This window comes from Columba livia, chromosome 4 (assembly GCF_036013475.1).
Source record: "Columba livia isolate bColLiv1 breed racing homer chromosome 4, bColLiv1.pat.W.v2, whole genome shotgun sequence".
In the NCBI taxonomy this organism is placed as follows: Eukaryota; Metazoa; Chordata; class Aves; order Columbiformes; family Columbidae; genus Columba; species Columba livia.
This window is the reverse complement of record NC_088605.1, coordinates 6,547,818-6,569,932: the sequence shown is the minus strand read 5'-3', so window position 1 is coordinate 6,569,932 and position 22,115 is coordinate 6,547,818. Positions and strand designations below refer to the sequence as shown.

At 45.5% G+C, this 22,115-nt stretch overlaps 1 protein-coding gene across 12 annotated transcripts in view; it reads right to left on the bottom strand.

Moving 5' to 3' along the window:
* REEP1 (receptor accessory protein 1) overlaps positions 1–22,115 on the bottom strand; it is a 67,964-nt gene that overhangs the window by 28,537 nt on the left and 17,312 nt on the right. For 10 of the 12 annotated variants that reach the window (XM_065060277.1, XM_065060266.1, XM_065060270.1 and 7 more), the window contains exons 2-5: positions 12,325–12,397; positions 9,167–9,243; positions 7,012–7,132; positions 5,309–5,422 (exon numbers count right to left, since the gene is read on the bottom strand). In XM_065060277.1, coding sequence (XP_064916349.1) covers positions 5,309–5,422; positions 7,012–7,132; positions 9,167–9,243; positions 12,325–12,397 — 385 coding nt within the window. Of the gene's footprint in view, positions 1–5,302; positions 5,423–7,011; positions 7,133–9,166; positions 9,244–12,324; positions 12,398–22,115 lie in introns of all 12 variants that reach the window. The other 2 variants (XM_065060268.1, XM_065060271.1) reach the window with 1 other exon arrangement.

Below are 22,115 nucleotides of genomic sequence, written 5' to 3'. Positions count from 1 at the left end.
TCTCCTGCCAAGGCACTGTGCCCACTGCCAGCAGCATATGTGACCCACTCCCCTTCTAAAGGCAGGGGTACTGAGGGGCACACAATGGGCCACAGCACCAGCTGCTGTGCAAACAGTCCCTGCCCTATGCACAGGAGGGCAGAAAGAGGGCAGAAAAAGGTCCACTATCAGAAACTTCTGGGTTACGATGAGCTGTTGGTTGTGAGATGTTTTCTGCAGGTATCCTTTGAAGAGCAGAGTTGAGGCTGCAGCTTGGGGATGGTTAAGTGGTTGAGAGGAGGATTTGTCTTGAGGGTGGGGAAAGATATTGACCTGTTTGGCAGAACTGGTTTGTTCGGGGCAAGGCATAAGGATACATGCAAATAGGATCTGGGAAACCCAGGAGCTTGAAGCAGAGAGTCGGAGAGCTGGGGGAGAGTGTAAAATTGGTTGTAGATACAGGGGAGGCAACAGCGGGGCTGGGCAGGGTCTTGGGAAGAGAAGCAGGGAGTAAAAGGGTGGGGGATTGGGGACAGGGCAAGGCAGCAGTGGTGGAAGCCCCAGGGTGACAGATGGAGGATGAGAAAGTGCTGGGAGCATGGAGACAGCAAGGGAGGACACATGGGCGTGCTGGGGGAGGCTGCTGCTGCCTCCACACCATCGGTCCCTCTCCTCACTGCAGCCACACACGTGTCCCAGCCGCTCACACCAAAACCTGACTGGTGCCAATGAAAAGCCCAGTTATGCCCAGGCCTCCATCTGACAGCTCCACTGCTGGAAAGAAGGTGGTGGACAGTGCCCAGGGCCCTTTGGAAGCAGGAAAGGCTGAACTAGTTGGAACTAATTGAAAGCACACAAAAAGTAGCAGGATTTACTGTCTGGTCATCTAATCCTGCCATTTAGGCCAGACCCTCTTGAAGTCACAGCGTGTGACAGAATGACCAAGCAATAAGGACAGGATTACAGAGCCCCAAATGAGATTATGCTCCTTGGTGGGGACACAAGCTGCTGAGAGCAGGGAAAAGATTGGTGTTGAGCATCTAGGAGGGGTAATAAGACCAGATATCCAATGCCCTCTCTGCTTAGAGAGAGTCAAAAATAGACTCTCTGGAGAGAGAGAAAACACCCAAGCGAGCCAGCTGGGCAGACTCAGGGTGCTTGGGACACTGACAGCTCCCCAGCCTGTAAAATGAATTGGCACACGTTTGTGCCAGCGCTAGCACAACTGTGGCTTCAAAACAAAACAGAGCAGGGGAAAGGAGCAGGAGGAAGGGAGACAAGCCTGCACTTGGCTAACTAAAACTGCAGGCTATTTAAGATAGAAAGGGGAAAGGGTCAGGGGATCAGAGATAAGGAAAGTGTGGGTGTGCACAGCTTGCAGCGTCTTAGTGATAAGTATATAAGTAGCAGCTTGTGACACACAAATCAGAGAGGAGCAGATTGTGCTGCTCAGTGGGTAAGTAGAATGAAGAGAAGGGCCTTGCCCAAATCTTATCACAAAAGAAAAAAGATCATGACAGATCTTGTGCAACACAAGAAGATCTATTGCCGCAGCTCGGAAAGAAATGAGAGGACAGGATTGTGCACAGTGGGAGACATGTCTCCAAGTACAGGAGATTTTAGATTAAAGCTAATTTATTGAAAACAGGTCTGTACACAATGCACTTTCAGCCCAGCCTCTCTCTTTGCCACCAGAAGATGCTGACTTGCAAAGTCAGAGGGTCCATTTCTTAATACAAAACCATCTTTTTCTCACCCATCAATCCAAGTGAAGCAGGAAATAGGACAGATCCTCACATTCACTTGCCGGTAGGAGCCACGTTTTCCATGAGAGCTGCAGGAGCTCAGTGCTCCTGAATATGTGGTCATCTCTATAGGTTCCAATTATAATACGATCCATTAAAGGCTGATACCCAAAGAACCTGTTCAGGGCTCACTTTCCCACCTACACGCAACACTTATCAGAAGCTAACCTTGGCATTGGGGAAAGCCAGGATAAGCCTTAGAAATTGTATTCTCTTTCCTCCCTTCCTGGAAACTTCCCCCCAAGGACAGGACCAGAGTCTTGTCTGGCATCTGTCAGCTCAAAGTGTTTTGCAGATAATTAGTCACTTAAACTTCTCTCATGCAGGATAATCTAGCTCTGTTATAATTCCTTCTCAAGTGAGCAAGTCAGGGTGTTGACATATATTTAACAGCAGCTGAAAACCAGGGCAACAGAAGCTGTTACCAGCTGTACCTGCTCGTATCACTGTTCTCCTGGAATGGCTCCCTTCACAGCAGCAGGGACAGCTGAATGCAGACACGTCCACACCTGAGCCATCACATTTCACACCCCAAATATCTGAGGAACCCCAGCTCAGCACTCCTGCACTGCAACACATTGGGCTGTAAATCACAGCCATTCAGCTCTCCCTGCCCAAAAGGCAATAAATTCAGTTCGAGAAGGGCAGGGACAGAAGCTGCTTTACCCATTCTTGAACATTATACCATGAAGAGTGTAAATGTATTACGGGTGTGGTCCCATGAGCAGCAGAGTTAAGCTGTCTCCTTCTCGCCACCAGGAAGGGAAGATCTTGCTTTTCATTCCTTCAACCACACTCTTCACTCCGGTTCTGTCCCTTCCCTTGTGCTGGCTCAGGCACTCACAACACATTTCTGGGCTCAAAAAACAGTATTCCCATTTTTCCCATTTCTGGATTAGCTTTCTGATAGATTAGAGGTATCCTGAGGAGGACCAAAGAGCTGATGCATAGTAACGCACCAGGAGCATTACACCATTTTGGAGGAGAAGAGCTGTAAAATCAGCTCACGCCGTCTCTTGGACCTGCACCCTGAGGCACACAGAAGCAAACAACTCGCTGGAGGCCACAGGCCAAAGTGGTGAAGGAAGCCAGGAGTCCTATTTTGCCTCACATATTCAGAGTAATTTACATGTCAAGGTTGAACCAAAGACAGGAAGAGTCCTTGCTTTGTTTTGAAAAAATCAGTCAATCCAATAACAACGTCTCAAGCTTATCAATAGATCATTTTCACCTCCCCAATGGAAGACACAGGTCCATTTATAGGTTGCTATACCTTATCTGTTTTCTCTCAAGTTCAGCTGGCAGATGTACCATACAACAATATTACATAAGTCACAGAGTTGCTTTCTTCCAGCACTGAATGGGCAGCTTCATTAACTCACGCAAAACAACAGCTTCCTTGTACCCTGGAGACTCTTCTCCCTTCTATTCAGCTTCCCACCGCCACTGGAGCCACAGCTCAAGGCACTGAGATTCTTAAGCAAAACACCAGAAAAACAGAACAGTGAAAAGAAAAGCTGTGGTGCTGAGTATTTATTCAGGTTGAAAAGCTGATGAAGACACTGTTGCAGGGCTGAGATGTGAACTGTTTGCACTGTGGGTCTGGGCTACTGTTGAGCTTCTCATATTCAGGAGCTCCCCAAACAGGACTCTGAGTTTATTTGGGGTTCACAAGTAGCTTTTCACTCTGTCCTAAAAACAGCTCTAGCACAGACAGTTTGCAGCACCTTGTAGGAAGGAGTTCAGAACACAAGCAGTGCTACAAAACAGGCATTCCCAGAGCCTATTTATGTCTGTGGTGCGACTTCTTCAGGCTTACACAGAAGCAGTAAAAGTGTCATGGAGGCATCACACAAATGTTGTTTTGTTGGGCATATAAAACACAGCTTCGCCTTAGCTCCACATTTACCCCAGGTTTCAGTGCAGGTTTGGCTTAGCCAGCAGTCCCTGGGTTAGCAGAGCCTATCCACTGCAGAGCAACAGTTCAGGAGAAGAACTGAGCCAGGCCTGACAGTCACAGCCTCCACAATGCTTGGCAGGGAAAAAGGAGGGAATTTTTGGTTTTTCTTTGGAACAGGATTTAGCTTTTGCATATATTTGTGATCCTACATGTGCATGGCACATCCCAGGGGCTCTGCACTTCTATAATACCTTGCATCCAACGTACTTTATAGACTTTATAGTATTTGGCCTCCAAAGGATGTATTATGCATTTTTACAAAAGGTAATGCCCAGACATACTAAAATGATGTGCCTGAGGTCATAGGAAAAGCATTTGAGAGAGGAAAAGAATTTCCTTCAACTTCCATTCACACGTTTTTCCTAATACCAGTACCCACCTTGCCCATATGTTTCTATTATCCTTTTGCAAGGGGAACTGTGTCTGACCGCATGAAAGCTGTATATTTTATACAAGTCTTGCCTCCAGAATGCAAGGGTATAGTCACTGTGTGCATCTACCCTAAGCCATGATAATCCATGGCCAGAGAGCAGGACCACAAAATGCAGTTATCAGGTCCTTGCAGCTTTTATGCAAGCAAAGGAACAGAGATAACAGCTATTTTCTAGTTCTGGCTCTAAGCCAGGAAGACAGTACACGATACACCTCCTCAGATGAGACCATTCACCCAGTATCTACTCACACTCCAAATGCACCTAATGCCACTTCCTGTTCACTCTTAAATAAACACATCTTCAGAGAACTAGGCACCAGGTATGTTATGTGTAAGTCTTGCAGATGAACTTTTAGCCTTCATGACCTTCAGATCATGTCCACTTTCTGTGAGTACCCAAATTATAGATCATTAGATCCTCCAGACTTCTCAACAACTCAGCACAACGACTGAAAAACTGGGGTGCAGATGGCCCTTCCCTTCACCATGGAAGGTGCTGACCAAAAAAAAAAAACGTTTCCCTGATAGAGTGTTAACTGTGTTCACCTAACGTCAGCATCTTTCAAGGAAGCATGCTTCTATTTTGACAGTAAAAATGAAGATTATAGGTTGTGGTCAACAGAATTGCTAATGCTGTCATCCAGGTACTGATGGAAAATGTAACGTTCAGAGGCCTGAGGCAGACCCTAGTCTTAATCCGTCATTTCCAGCCTCCTGTGGGTTCACTATGTACCACACAGAATCACAGAATGGCTGGGGTTGGAAGGGACATCTGGAGATCATCCAGTCCAACCCACCTGCTAAAGCAGGTTCACCAGAGCAGATCACACAGGAAGATGTCCAGGCGGGTTTGAATGTCTCCAGAGAAGGAGACTCCACAGCCTCTCTGGGCAGCCTGGTCCAGGGCTCTGGCACCTCACAGGAATCAAGTTTCTCATGTTTACGTGGACACATACTGTTTTCATCCCAAGAGGGACCTGTGTGTCTGGTGAATGAGACATCAGGGGGCATGACAAAAAAATCATGGAGAGAATCCCTGCCCTCACCATCTCTCCCTCTCCACACTGTGGCTGCTGTTGGCAATGGATGCAGATGAGATGCCAATGTCACCATCCTGACCCGCACCTTTACCTTTGAAGCTGCCATGACGGCTGCTGTGGCTGCGACGTTCAGGCCGCGCTTCCCGAAGTGCACAAGGGCATCGTAGCTCCGGTCTTTTGCCTGGACGAGGCAGTCATCGATCTCCTGTCACAGCAGACGACAACAACAACAAAAAAAAGAAAGGACAAGAAGAACAAATTCAGAGTGCTCCCAGCCTCAAACTCTTGGCATGGCCAGGTCATCTTCTATGGAGGCAGACATCCTCCGTTTCCTCCACCTTGGCTGAAGAGAAGTTCACAGCCAATGTCTGCAGAAAGGAAAGGTTTGCAGGGGAGCAGTAACTCCCACTGCAGGCTTTGGGAACTCTTTATTCTGTGAGCGGCAGATTGGGACCCAAAGTTGGGATACACTTGCACAGCGCAACCACCACCAATAGGTCCTGGGAGCAAGACAGACACATCCACCTGGGAAAGAATGCACCAGGGTGTGTCAGGAGCCACTGGCAATCTATGGACCCTAAAGACAAACTGCATTGCCCCATAATTGAAAAGAATCAGATTATGACACTGGGCAGCTGCAGCTCTGCTGCCCTGGGTCCAGGACTAGTGGTCTCAGAAGCATCCAAGATATCTCTGCACATCACTGCAGTGTCCAGCTTCAACATGCCTATGGAACTGGTAGGTCCAGAGATTCTGGACTTTGCTGTTCTAATATACAGTGAAATCATTACAAAAATCCCTGCCCTCACCCACCCTCCCTCAAGACACAGGGATCTGGATGATGATGGATGACAGCTTCTAGTACACAGCTACTGGATGTGCTGGGTTAGTAGGGACTGGAAGCTGTAAATAAGAGGTGGCAATCCAAAATGCACAAGCACTAGTGAGAAGTGTAAGCAGAAGTTCACAGGAAGCAGAGAGATGGGACTGATCCCCACTGTCCTTCTCGGACAGGACTGAGATACAACTGTTCATGCACTGCCTGTGGCTAAACATCTTTCATTTCCACAGCTGTCAATGTGGGAAACAGTTATTAACTTCTTGGTAGTTTGCGTGTTGATACATGACTGACAGTTATCCCTGGCCCACGCATTCCCATGAGCCAAATGGATCCACCTGACAACATCCCATTCATAGCCACATGCATCTCCTAGGCAGGCAAGTGATCCAAGCTGTAACGTCTCTCCTCAAAATTAGCATCATGAATTTGAGCAAGACATTTCTGAAGCTAGGACCTCACATGCTACATACCTTACTTCAGCATGCTGTGCATCTCCCAGCCAGGTAAATGTTTACTAAGTGCCTTTCAGACAGGCTGGGTTACTTGTCTCATTGCTGCACCACATTTTAGGCAGAGCTAGGGACAAAGTTAAGGAGCCCTGGCTGCCAGACTCTGTTTCTCTAATTGTTATATCCAGCCACAACACAGCACTCCAGCTATATTCAGTCTGTATGTGCAAAGCAGCTCTAGGAGGTATTTTTAATCCCCCTCCCTCCCAACTTCTCAAGTGCACAAAGATGAGTTAATACATGTGAGTGCGCTGAACAGATGCCAGTATTTAAAAACACAACAACCACAAAGAACAAAAACACCCATCAAAAGGAGATGATCAAATGACAGAGGAAGAGAATCAGCAACTCCCAGTCCCTCAATGAAAATGAGTGATACGAAGACTGGAGTAAACACACTGTAGATCTGCTCCACCCAGAGAGGACCCGGACACCTGTGATTACCTTTTCTTTTGAAGACAGCGTTGGATGAACAAATTTCCTGTAGAGAAGGCTGGAGCCTTTTGTATATGGAGACAGCAGCCAAGCTACAAAAGCTATTTTGAGTTCATAGTAGAATGGAAACCTAGAAGAAAAAGAGCTGTTAATGTCTGCTCCCAGTTTAACCACTGCCCTTAATTAGAGATGCTCGGCACAGGAAGGGACTGGCCAGTCTAGCTTAGGGCAGCTTTCGCTTAGCAAGGAACTCAAAGACCAAACCACATTCACTTTCCTTGGCACACATCTCAATGGGTAAATCTTTACTCGGGTATCAGGCCCATTATTTAATGGTCTGGAAGAAACTCTGCTGTGTGATAAGAGGAGCTTTCTACATGCAAAGAGCACAGATGCTGCCTTCAGAGCATTTCCAGTCATTACAAAGGAGCAAATCAATATTTCATTGATACATTTATGCACTTTTCATCTCTCTGCCTTTCTGCTTTTAAGATAACAACCAATAATACCCTTTGTAGGCAGAGGCAAGCAAGAGTAGTGCAGAGACCCCATGGTGGCTGTGCACCAGCCCAGCCAGACCCCTGCTGTGACAGCACAGCACTGCCACCAAGCCTGCAAGGCCACGCTGCACCCACGTCTGACTCTATGGGCCTCTGTAATGCTCTACTCTGAGCATGGATTTGCCAGGTTGGTCTTCCACCTCACTGAGGATCTCTACAGCATACTTGATTTCACGGGCTGGACAAACCCTTTGTCATTCCTCCTGAGAGACCCACATAATACATCCTCCAAAAAAACAAAGCTTCAGATGAACACAGTGGAGGTAGATCCGCATGCAAATTAGACAGAGAGACAATAATGTCTTTAATCTCATTTTCAATGGATCTGACATGCTGCCAAGTAGTCCAGATTCCCTTTGTCTGGAGGACTCACCAGAGGCATGCAGTGCTACGGTGAATCAGGCTTTAGGTGAGGGTCATGCACTACCATTAAATTTTCATCCTGAAGTCTACTGATCTCACTGGTTTCCACTAGAAACCCCTTACTAAAAAGGGCAACCAAGTAACAAACATTTCCAAACGTGAGCATTCAAATTCAGAATCACAGAATCATAAAATCATTTCAGTTGGAAGAGAACGTCAAGATCATAGAGTCCAACCATAACCTAACCTAACTCTAGCACTAAACCATGTCCCTAAGAACCTTGTCTAAATGCCTTTAAAAGCCCTCTATGGATGGTAACTCCATCACTTCCTTGGGAAGCCTGTTCCAATGCCTGACAACCCTTTCTGCAAAGAATTTTTTTCCCAATATCCAATCTAAACCCTCCCTGGTGCAACTTGAGGCCATTTCCTCTTGTCCTGTCAACAGTTACTCGGGGGAAGAGACCAACACCATCCATGCTACAACCTCCTACTACCTGAAGGTAGTTGCAGACAGCGATAAGGTCTCCCCTCAGCCTCCTTTTCTCCAGGCTGAAAACCCCTGTTTCCTCAGCCGCTCCTCATAATACTCGTGCTCCAGGCTCCTCACCAGCTTTGTTGCCCTCTGAATCTGATAATTGGGCATTTACGTGCTCTCATCCTGACAGAGGTCACCAGGAATCCTTCCACTGGCACCAGAGAGCCCCCATCACTATGGGCTATCACTGTCCTCCATCAAACCATAAACCCAGACTACCTAGGTATAAGCTGGGCAAAACATCCCAGGAACAACCACCCACGCAGTAACCTACAAACAAAATCCTGTGCGGCAGGGCTGTTTCTGCCTGTTCCCCAGAGAGCGGGTATTTACTGCAGGAGACAGCCAGGCAAGTCTAGAACTGTGCCTGCAGCTAAAGCTGCTGTTGTTTACGCGAGGATCTCTGCAAGCATCCAGCTCCACAATCAGCTTCGCCTCTCTCTGCCAGGCAGGGGGCTGAGATTCCTCTAATGATTTCTCACTAATGAGATACCACTCAGCAGTTCTATCCTCTTTCTTGCTTTTCCTACGACAGTACCGAGAAAGGAAACATGGTTCCTCCAGACGAAACACCTCTGTGCACCTGAAGCTGCTAACCCCATGCTCAGGTGGCAGCGCACCATTGTGTCCCTTTTTTCCCCTTGCAAACATTTCCATTTGCTTTCCATTTCATGCCAAAAACCCTCTCCCATCTGGTGCTCACCAGCAAAGAAAGATATCCGTGAATGTCTCTGCTGTCGTGAAGAGCGCGAATATGATCCAGTACATCATCCATTTGACCTGGTAAACAAAAACAGTAGCCGGGTCATTTTTCCCCAAGGGCCTTGAACTATCTCTTGCAGGAACAAGTGCACAGAATCACTCTCACAGATTAAAAAAAAGGTTATTTTTTCCCCCCACTGCGTACTTTACAGTTACTACAGACTTAAAGATGCCAGAGCTTCCCCCACCTCAGCACATAACACATCAGAATTCCACAGAGGCCCTTGGGAAGGAAGATTGTGGCCTTTAGGACTGGTCTCACGCAAAGAAGAGCAGCCTGATTCTGTCCCTACAGAGGAAGCTCCAGTGGCCAGCGGAAGACCATTGCATTAAAAATCTCACTTATCTCCTCTTAATAGCAAAGGTTAATATTTGGGTGTTGGCCACACTGCAATTGAGACAAAATGGAGTTATTACACTTACATAATATCCACAGGCAGGGGAAAGTAGCCCGGCAGAGATAGAAGAGGTAAATGCCCATCCCATGACCCAGGGCTCAGGAGGAAAATCAACTCACTGCAATTTATTGAATTAGTGTGCGTGGGTTGAGTGGAGGTGCCTTCTCACATCCCCACCCTGAGGCCATTGCAGTGACAAGGGCAAGTCCATCAGCTTCAATCCCGTCCCTGAGGCTTAGGTGAGTGCGTTTTACCTCATATTGGCAGTGAAAGCACGCGCTGTGCTGTCACTGTGTTCAACTGCGGTAACTCCACCGTGGGGTGGGTGATTTATGGACAGTCTCCTTTGTGGTGACAGCGACATACACAGAGAGAACCTTTGGGGATCGTGACTTGGTCAGGGAAACTGTAGTATAAGTAATTCAGGAATCGGGAGATTTTTGTGACTGAGCACTAAACGGCATTTAAAAGCACAGCTAAATGCAGTATTGGTTCTTCTTGGGCTGGAAGTAAACAACATATTTGTCACACACCATCAGCGCTTGCAGTGATTTTTATCAAGTGATGTGGTGCTCCTCTTTTGCGGTGCTGTCACCATAAAGATGATGTAAGGAATAATTTCCAAGTACTAGAGACGAGAGAGAAACCTTTTATTCCCCCTCAGTTTTTTTTTCCAATGTAAAACTTGAAGTTCAAACAGTTTTAAGAATGCCTCTCCAAAGGGAAAGAGATGGTGAGAAAAAAGCTGGTAATTTAACTGAAAACTCTTGTTTAATTAACTATATTTGAAAATGGAGATCCCTAAGCAGCTTTGCTGGAATATTAGAAAGCTTAAGGAAGTAAAATCCATGAAAATCCCAGAATTAGAGAATTGGACCATGTTACCTATGGCAGGGATAACTGCTAGAGAACAAGGGAGGGCTGGAAAGAAGGCAGCACAAGACAGACACCTACACCAGGTGCTGCTCTGGGGAAGGGAGGAAGGCGAGGCAATAAATCTGGATCTCACCAGCTCTGACATGGCTTGTTCCACCTTCTCCCCGATGCAGAGGGGACAGTCCCTGTAGTCTCCCTCCATCTCCCTGTGAGTACTGAAATTATTCCCTGAACGCCTGTCACCCACCTATATAACTGCTCCCCTGGGATTTATATTTATAGGTATATTTTTATTTAGTGTTTCAGCAGTAGAATGGCACTGCCAAACACCCGAGTGTGTTTTCTTCCCAGGGCAGCTTCTGCCAGACTTTTTACACAGGGGCGACTCCCTCAAAGCCTCACTGCCAGCACAGTTCTCTCACTTAGACATTACTGATGGAAAAACTTCTAGGCATAAACCAAGATCTGGTGCAGATGGGCATGGATCAGTCCAATACACCATTTATCAAAATGACTATTAGCAAGAAAAAGAAAAATAAACTACAGTGACAAAAGTTTTCACTAGTAAATGAAGGTTTGTACCGTGTCAGTGTAAATGACTTTTATTTTCCCCCAATCAGATCCCTAATGGATGTATTACCACAACTGGTGTATTCAAGTGAAAAACAATCATAAGTGCAGACCACGTCTTAGATCAGCTGTTCCCATATTTGGGTCATGACCCCATGTGTCTGATGCGAGCTGCTCTTTTGCAGTTGAATTGCCAACAGGAACTGGACCCTTCAACAACATATTTTCCAGAAAGGGACTACGGAAATGTTAAATATCAGTGGCAGACACCGTTTGGGGATGCTAACGCACATCCTCAGCATTTCCAAGCAAAGGGTGTGTTCATACAAATCTTGAGAAGCACAGCTGTGCAAGGGCTGCAGGGACATTTTGCCTTAAGATGTGTTCTGTAATCCTTATGATTCTTGAAATATCCAAAATCATTATCTGAAGGAGGGGACTGGTAAAAAGGAAAAATATCAGAAGCCACAGTGAGTCCCAGTTTGAGCGTGCACCGAGGACTTGATGGTACAGCCACCTACGCTGTTACCTGGAGGGGAACAGGGCCTTGTTATCCCTGGGATCTTGAGGGGATTGAAGAGTCGAGATCTGGAGGCTGAGTCGGGTTCAGTGAAGTTAACAGAGCTCAGGCTGTGAAGGGCGCTACAAATCCCACAGGACCCCAATGGCACCCAAGTGGTTTTGATTCTCCCACATTTCACTTTCCCTGATGACCCCACACACCTTTAGAAACTGGGGACCAGGGAAGATTTTTCCACAAAAGGACAAGCCAGCACACCCAGCTGCCAGACCTGCCTGTAAATAGGTCACTCCATGGGACAGGATGTTTCCATCTGAGGATTCAGTCATATGTGCTTCCAGATGCCTCCTCTGATCCTTGGTTTGAATGAGCAGCTAAACCTTCAAGGCTTTTTGAAAAGGCTTTGATTTATGCTGCTCTTCAGAAACAAAGGAAAACACATAAAGCTCTGGATGCCAAACACCTTTAAAGTTGGCTGTATATAGCTCACACCACCAGAGAAACAGCAGACATTTGTCAAGGTGCACATCAACTCTGACGAGGAGCCAGAAGCACAAACCTGAGTCTCCTTATTTTAGACTCATGCCCAGTGATCACCCAGCCCACCTTCGGGCCAGGCTTCCCCTTGCACGGCTTTACAAGCTTTCCCAGGATACAGGTGACACCTTTACAACATGGTGAGGAGTAATCTCAGAAAACAAACCCTGCAGCACAGCCACAAACCTCATTACTCACATATTCTTTGATGTCCTTTGATTTCACGGCTTTGTAAGAATAATACGCGGGGTAAAGAGTGCCAAATATAAGCCTGCAAAAAAAGCAAACAAACAAAAAATGGATTAAATTGATTTTCCATCACAGAGAAAGATTTTTTTTTTTCCTGTCTGGTAAACGTGTTTCTTGCACTAGCAAAAAGTGTTAGGATTTAATTTAAGCTTGAGTGCACTAAGTACAGTACAGGAGTGATTTTGCATCACTGAATTCAGACAAACTATTGCCAGTGACATGAATGAAGAGCAGGAATTCAGGCTGACTTTTCTTTTTGCAACGGTTTCCATAGCTGTGCCTTGTGAGTTACACACAAAACAAAAACTAAAGAGGCCACTACATTTTTAAAAGGAAATTAAAAATCCAATTTTAAGATCATATGATGTGACACCAGGAATATACAAACATTGCTTTCAGAGGCGTGATGAAATGAGAATCATTTATACAAAATCCATTCCACCTCTATTCAATACTGTGAAAAAGTGTCAGAGGGTAAAGCAGCATCCACCTTCTACCCACGAGAGGGTTTGAATGCTGTGGCCTTATATTAAATGGGCTAAAGGGAAGAGCCCTGCGCTGTTCAGTCAAGTCCATTTGGGCTCATCAAAGGAGAAGGAATTTGCCCACCAAGATATACCAACAGGATCAGGCCTAAAAATCCCAGCTCTACTGTTCTTTCACACAGTTCCTTTTCATTTTCAAGTCTGAAAAGGATGCTGTCAGCTTCAAGATTTCATGTCAGAAAGAAATAAGGATCTGTAAGTTAAAAATAGCACTACTCAGAAAAAATCCAAGACTTTTTTATACTAAATCCTCTCTGCATCACTGCCTAGCTGCTCATTCACTTCAATTATTCTGGACATAAGCGTAGGCTTGTCAAAACCACTTTGCCCTGCCCAGGTTTCAGTCAGTTTTATGCAATGCAGTAGGATGATGCTGCAAAGTCTGAATTTAATAGATTGCAGGGGGGTGTTTATTGGCTTGCAACCTATAAAACAGCTGTTTTCGCCGCTCTTGGGAATGGAAGTGATCCATGTTTCACTCCCTAATTGTGGAGCCACATGGACCCGCAGTCATCTTTTCCATCCTGACAGTAGAAACTGTGTGCCGTGGGACTCATAATGACATTTGAGTCCATTACGTACGTAAGACATTAAAAATTAACACTCTGGGATGCACTGTACCATCGCACTTCCCGTAGCTCAAGAAGATATTTGTGAAAGAATGGGGTGAGCCGCCACACATCCTGATTTCCAAAGCAGTGACCAAAGACAATTTGCCTGCTATTCATGGTGCTTACTGTAGCATGGCTTAGCAAAACCTGAAGCACAATGCAGACTTCAGAAAAACAGATTTTACAGAGGCTTCACGTCGGCTTCAAAAAGCTTTGCTGGAAACAGTCATTTCCAAACCTCTTTCACCCACAGGGGCTGTGCTATATGCAGGGATTAGATACAAATGCTCAGAAAGGTTCTGAGAAATCAAATGCTTTTTTGTCCCTTGCAGTATCTTAACAAACAGCAACACCGGTAATGGCAAGGAAGAAAACACAGATGCTGTTCTCACTGAAGCTAATAACAAATATTCCCTCAGAGTTCAATGGTAGCAGGACCTAATTCAAAGAAGTTTGAGCTCACAAAAGGAAGAAAGCACCACAATATTCAGAAACTAACAGCCAAGCACATGAGTAACATTTTTGGCTCTGCTTATAAAAAGTACTGCATTTCTGTCCTTCCTTCTTGGCCCAGGCTGCTTGCTATCTCACGCTTTTATTTCCTGCAAATAATCACTAAATGATTGATGTTCATTTCCTCAGTTTGTGCTAGTAACAGAAAGTAACTGGATCCTGAAGAAGAAAAGAGTTTACAGGATCACTGGAAAATAATAAGTTGCAGGCACTAAACACTTGAAAAAAATTCCTGTGAAGGAAGGAAACTGTGCAACTGAGACAATTAATAAGGTGATGTGCTCTCCCTAATTTGGAGATTGAGAGTTTCACTGATTTGCCTTGTAGTGTGTTGTGTGCATATATGGACATTTATTACTGCTATGGTTTACCCGACCAAAAACTGGTTTAAGGAATGTTGGATCCCAGTCTTGTCACGGCTGTAGCTGACTATGTGGCTTGGAGTCACTTAATCTCTGGGTACACCCTACAAACGGAAGATAAAAGATGTTCCAGGCATTTCTATAAAGCATATTCAGGGTTTTGGGCATATTCCAGTCTTCACTGGGCTTTGGATCAGGCTTGAATACAATTGATTTAATTTGAACATACACATCAATTCTCTATCTCTTCCCTCAGTTCCTCTCCCCAGCTAAAGACAATACATCTCTCTTCCCCCTCATCTATGCTTCCTGTGTAATTAAAGTTATTGTTGATTCCTGCCTTCCTTCATCCCCACGTTCAGACTCCTTCTGCACACTATACATAAACTCAAGGTTGATTCTTTGTCCCTCTGCCCAAGCCACTAAGTCATTCCTTGTCTAAGTCTCCTTCCCAGCCTCCCTTGTGTGCTTTACTGATCTCTGCCCCACCTGGATGTACCAGTATTTAAAACTCTTCCCCCTGCCTCTTACACACACAGGGGCTACACCCCTGCCTATCAAGTTGAAGTAATATTCTTTGCCTTGCCTTCTAGTGCCTGAAAAACTTTGCTCCAAACTACTGTTGGTTTGCTTTTGTCTTACATCCCACCTCAGTCGCTTCTCTCCTTCAATGACCGTACAGCCACCAGCTTCTTCCTCTGCTGTTCCTTGCACGTCTTCTCCCACACCCTGGAGCTTCTGCGCTCCTTGCTTCTCCATTGCATATCAGCCCATCACCTCTAAAACAAGCTCTTCCCTGACAGTTATCCTGACACCCCATAGTTTGAGGGGCAGCAGCCCAAACCATACAAATTCCACCCATGCCACTCCCCAGTTTCTCCTCATCTCTCTCATCTTCTTCTGCAACACTCCAGTTTTCCCTGATGTTCTCTGAATCACACCACAGAACTTTAGCTTTCCTCCACATATCCCCAAAAATCACAGACTCAGTTCCCTCCCACGCTCATCAGCTGACCTGGGAACCACATGTGCTGTGACTCCTTCCATGGTACGTGCAACCAGTGCCCACCAGTTGGCAAGCTAAATTAACAACCTACCTGTGGAGTTAACGCAACAGCTTTTACCTCCTGGCAGACACTGCTACGAGATAATCTCCCATCCAGCAGCTAATTCATATAAATAATAGAATAGAAACTTAATATTTGAGATCTCTCTGACCCATCTATTTTGGTCACAATCACTTTCCGGATCCAAAAGCTAGCAGCAGTGGAAAAAGAGACTGCTTAAGCCTCATTTCCTTAGGAAACCAGGCTACAAATACAGAGTCAAACCCACTCCCCACCCATTTCCATCTGTCAAGGCTCCTTTGAATAAGCTACATACCCTGGAAAGCCTTGGCTCTTTTACCCTCTGTGAAGAAGCAGAAATCCTGATCAGCAAAGCAGGGACTCCCAGAGCTTGATGGAGTAGTTGGTACGTTTAAAGCTACAGAGATGTGTTCCCACAGCCTGGGCTAAAACGAACACACACCCTCAGGGTACAGAGAAAGGCAAGGAAGCGGTGACATTCACCAGTGAGTTGGGAAATCTCACTGGCAGCACTAAACAAATAACAACAACAGTCTAAGAATTCTTACGCTGCTCCACACTGGAGATCTACATCAACTACAATCGCCTTGAAAAAGGACAAAACAGCAGCTGTAAAGAAATCATTGAAGAGTCAACTAATTGTGCAACAAGAGGCAAAAATCTAAGTAAAAGGTTAGTCTTCCTAAAGAATAGGATAAGGATTAAACCTGAAAATCTTATAATCCTATTAGGGACATCAGCAGCAGCAATCCCCGGTCTGGACCGATACATGTGCTTCTGGTCATTCTTTGTCGAAAGGGACACAGCAGAGGCAGAAGGGGAAAGAATAAGGGCAATGAAAGTGGTGTGGGAGCACACTGGGGATGATCTATAAGAGCGACTTTAAATGTTGCTTTTGCACAGACCAATAACCGAAGTTATTTGTTCCTAATACTGATGCAGCACAAGGTGATGTTCAACTGAATGAAGAAAACAAAGTCAAAAAGGAGAGGAGAAACCCTCACTATCACCAGGAGGTAATCTATGGAACCAAGTAACTGTATTTATTTGTACAATTACATTGCATAGGATTGGGGTTTGGTTTTTGTTTTCATTATTCAAGTTTACCACTAAATGAGACAGTAAAGGATGAAGCTTCCCATATTGTGGAGTTTCCTGATTATCAGGGTAATATTAAAGCAACTGTTGGCTCCTCTTTAGTAAATCTCTGTCATGTTCCAAGGGAGCAGCTGTGCCAGCACCAAACCTCCTTCTGTCTCCACTTACCAGCACAGCCACAGCCAGCCCTGGCTATTGTATCTTTCTATTCCTTCTCCATATCTGCTGACACAACGATCTGACCCTCACAAAACACGAGCTGCCTCAGACGTGATAATATTCCTAATCCATCTGGATTATAGCCTGGGGATGAGCATCGGAGCTGGTACCAGGTCCTGGGAGGGTCTCACATGACGTCTCAAGTTCTGATGATTTGGTGATGCTGTTTTCCTCATGAGGGGCCTGGTCCTACAGCCATTTACCTGTAAAATTAACCCACACATTCTGTACAGCAGCCACTGAAATAAATGGAACTACTCTCAGCAGTTCTCAGCAGTACTGGCCAGGATGCAGGTTACCTCCAGAAATGCCTGCATATCCATTCTCTTGAGTATTTTTAACCACACAGGTATTTTTTTTATATGGTAACCTGCTGTTACAAATATACCAGCACGGTGCTGTCCATGTCCCAAGCCATCCCAGTTTTGCTCATCTAGTTACCATGTCACCAGCAGTGTTTGGGATGCTCAAACATTTAGAACATTGTACTACTACAACACAAATAGAACAGCCCTTATTTTGCCCATAAATAACCAACATTTCCACATCATCGACACGCAGCAGCCAAGATGGCAAACTTCTGCTCAAAACAGCGATGGACACGTTTAGGAATCATGGAAATATTTCCTATTTCCTCAACGTGTTCACTGGCTTGTGTGCGCTTCTTCCACACGGAGCAGCAGCTGAGCTGTCACCATGCCAGCGTTCCTCACTGAAACCACTGAGAAGGGTGCCAATAGGTTTGCATTCCTTATTACCAGTCCTAACTAATGTTCACACGGTGCCACAGATTAAAAATAAACACAACTGTCTTTGCATCAAAGGTTCCCAGTTTAAATCCAACAGCTGTCAAAGTGAAAATGAGCAGTGCACAAGGTCAAGGAAAGGGTTAATGTGAGCCTCTTGACAAGCCAAATGCCTGATATCCAAGAAGGGACTGGGGTGGAAGAAGCACCAGCTGCAGAGGAGGAGGCTTCAGACTGGTATTCCCTGGGAGTCAGCTCCTGTAGATGCTTTGTGGTCATTTTGCAGCAGAATAGGTCCTGCACGGTGGCTCCAGGGCAGTCGGAAACTTGCCTGGTCACCCTCATGGCAACAGCTGATGCCATCCCCACCCTGGGACCCAGGAGATGTGGATACCCAGCCATGCCAACCTGACACCCTGATACACTGTCAGAATACCAAAGGCACATGGTGCCTCAGTGACAAAAACACAAAAACATCCCCCAGGGAAAGCACCGGGCCCTGACACCCCTGAAACAGATCAGGCTCACCTCAAACTCCATTTGCAACTGAAGCGAAACAAGTTTGCAGGGTTATAGAATCATAGAATGTCCTGAGTTGGAAGGGACCCACAAGGACCATCGAGTCCAACTCCTGTCCCTGCATGTGACAACCCCAAAATTCACACCATGTGTCTGAGGGTGTTGTCCAATCACTTCTTGAATACTGTCAGGCTTGGGGCTGTGACACCTCCCTGGGGAGCCTGTTCCAGTGTCCAGCACCTCTGGGTGAGGAACCTTTTCCTAATGTCCAACCTAAACCCATGCTGCCAAGGACAACTGTGCTGCTGTGCCCATGTCACTTGTCCAGTCACGCACCGTCTCTGTGGGTATTAACAAGGTGTAAAGCTCCACTTGAATGGTCATCCAGCACGTTCCTCTGCTTTAGGAAACATTCCTCCCCACCTCCTTGGTGTGTGACCTGCTTAGCTCCTCTGGGCTGACGAGACCTTGTCCTCCTGAATACATCTGCAGCACCAGGCACACCCACAGCGCCGAGGAAACAGAGGGCAGGCCCAGGAGAGCTCAGTGTCTAACAGCTCCACTTTGCATCCAGATCCACCTCCAGCTTCTCAGCCAGGCTACTACAGAACAGACTGCACACTTTGCCTTGGTTCACATAACCTAACGGCAGGCGAAACCTAATCTCTCCTCTTGGTGAAACCGCAGGGTGAAGGGATGCCTGACTGTCCTTCTAGCAGAAATAGCAGGAGCAAGGGCTGTCCTTGATACTTCTAATTTGAGCAGCCTTGATCCTCCCAAAGCAGCGCACACTCGTCTCCAGTTGACACCACCTTTTTTTTCCCCGCAGCCAGGGCACTCCTGACATGGGAGCTGGAAGACAGCCAGGCACAAACAGGTGAAGAGATGTGGCGAGGAGGATGGGTGGAGAAAGCGGCCTTGGCCAGCCTGGAGCTATCACACAACTATTGTGTTCACTCACGTTGAGATCCTACACCCAGATTTGTCTAAAGAAGGCAAACATGGTTTCCTTTTCCCCACTTGTTATAAACAGAAAATAGAAATGCTAAAATAACAACGCTACTGATGGGGAGACCTTGGGAAATATTTGGATTGTAAGATAATGCACCTGATGACTACTAAAACCAGCAGCAATGAAGGGTCTCACAGGGCTGATATTTACACTGATGCCCTTGAGTATCATATTTAAAGCCCAACCAAGATTAAGCGGGTGCTTCACCCTTCGCAGATTTATTGTTCCACGCTGTCACCAAACTCAGGCAGAACTGCATCAGTTGACACACGAGCTAACGCTTCTTTCAGAGCAGAAAAGGCTTGTGTAGCTGCTATAAAAACACCCCATGGCTCCGCAGCTATTTTAGGAAGCAAATTTATTGCAGGTAGATGACTTACTAAGCTGTTCTCTTCTACTTCACGCTGTGTTTGGTGGAGCTGCCTGACCCAGCAGAGCTGGGCGGCTGATGAGCAAGGGGAATTTGTTTGCCCCCCAAGCACAGAGAGCGTGTAGGGCTGGTGGGGGGCCCCGATCCATCAGTGAGAAGCTGTGGATTGCTACGAACGTTGTGCCTGGCAAATGCCACCAGGCTCCCAGCAGCTGCCTGCAAGAGATAGTGTTTCGTCGGCCACATCGGAGGCATTTGGCCTGCTGCTGCTCCTCCCTTCTCTGCGCTGTGGCTCAGCGGGACCGCAGCAGAGAGCCATCCACAGCACCGAGCTTCCTCCCATCCAGACCCTTTCAGGGGAGAACAAATAATTAATCAAAGCATGGCACTGAGGGGAATAAAATCTGTGCCTTTTAGAGAAGAAAACATTCTCTGCTATGTGACCGGGTCAGATCTTCACTGGTCCACAAAGGCAGGGCTTAGCATCTGCGTGCCCTTTGTGTTTTCCCTACCCGGTACTGACCATATAGTCTCTGCTTTGAGAGCTCTGTCTTTTTTTCCAAGACAAATAAATGGCAATTTGAAAACTAAATGGTATGTTTTAGATGGGAAGGGCTGCTTTTCCTGACTCTGGAGAGGGGTATGTTTATGTGGAAAAAGGCTTTTTTAGAAGCACTGACATTATATTCCAGAGATGACAGATGGCTGAAAATCTGTATTGTGAGTTAGCCTACAGATTTATAGTAGGCTCATGATACAAAAAGGCACAGAATGAGACATATAACCTAACCAAACTAATTTCTAGGCTAAAAGAGGTATAAAAAATGGATTGCAAATCAACAAAGACACTCTGCTTGATTTTCATACAAAACCACGATGATTGTGCTACAAGTATTATGTTGGAGTTATTTTAACTGATGCTATGTGGATCAACTTTTAGGAAGTGTAAACACATACAGGAATCCCAATTTAGAGCATAATCCTACAGCGTGTGTATCCTAAAACTCAGTTCAGGTCATGCGAGTCTTTCACCACCAAACCGCAAGTGCTACCACTGGCTGAAGAGACAGAGAGAAATACAAGAGCTCCTGTTTGCCTGTTCCTCACAGAAAGGCAGCTTGAGATCTCTAGTGTTGTATTCACAGCACAGAAAACAGGAATAAAAACTAAATTAAACTAAAGCTCATCCAAATCAATTGCAACATGGGACCCCCTTAATGTTACTTCAGCTTCCCAGGGACAGAATATTACTAGAAGCGCTTAACTAAGTGCAAGGAATATTTTAATTCGCTGATATAATTTAAAAATCAAGCCAGTAAGTTAACAATAAATAGCATAACCATCTGTGACCAACATGAACTTCTTGCATCTCTGAGGACTCTGCAACTTCAACTTGAAAAACTAGATGACCAAATATTTGGAGGGATCAGCCACATCGAAAATACGTGGGACCCAACTCAGTCATTAGTTCTGTGTTCCAGAGCTGGTATTTAACTCCTAGTTAAGTGCAGGGGGGAAAAGGAAAAACAAGCAAACCAAACCTCTTAAAACATCTCTTCTCATTTTGATAACTCATTTCAAAGTGCACTGTAAATATTAGTAACCTGCATCAAAGCCAATTGCACTTCCATTGATTTCTGATTATTTCTTTTTCATTAGTGTTTTATTTCTATTTTAACTTATAAGGCCAGTGAGATCCAGTTGAAATTATACAGGAAGCTCATGTCAGAGACATCAACACAACCCAGTTTCCAACTCCAAATTTAAAGCAAGAGCGTAGGAAAACTAAGGCAAGATGTTTCTACAGGTAATTTCAGAATATTCAGACCATCTTAATGCTTTCGTTGGTCCGGGTATCAGAATGCCACATGCTATATATAACAGCTGCGACATTGCAGGGAGTTCACAGGCCATGCAAACCACATTTCTCTTTATGTCCCACAGACACAGACCGGTATTTATCCTGGATACTAACAGCATTTTAGGGAGGGGCTGAGCACCTGCTTTTTTTTTACTAGGACCTGCATAATTCTTTTAAAAAAGGAAAGCAAGGAAAATAAGATACTGCCATACAGTATGAAAAAGACAGACTTCTAGTCTCTTCTCATACACATTTGACAAAGATTTCTAGTGCAAATTTAATAGAATTCTTTCCTCCGGGGTCTTTTCTCATTTCATTCATCCATTTTAATCCCTCCATTTTATACTGGTAATAAAAGCATCTCACTGAAATGCATGGTACAACTGCGATAACCAAGGAAGGAGAGATCTCCAGCTGGAGCTAAACTGATAGACACCAGCCTCCAGTCTAACCTAGACACAAAGGAAAGGAGATCAGAGGGACACAAAGCTCTGGAGTGAAGCCATGGATCACTAATCACAGCTTCTGGCTGCACCTCTGAATTCAGCTCCAACTACCAGTAATAATATTTGTCTCTAATTAAAATAAATTAGAAGAAAAATGAGCATTTAGTGGATAATTCTAAATCACAGTGTTAGGATAAGTGATAAAAAACAGTATGTAGGAAAGCCTAAATAACACCCTGAAGTTCTCCTGAAGGCCATAGGGGACAGGCAGCACTTTGGCTTCTGTGCCAAGGAACCTTGTCACTGAGAGTAAGAGAACATCCTGCAGGGCTGACTCCAGAGGAACCAGA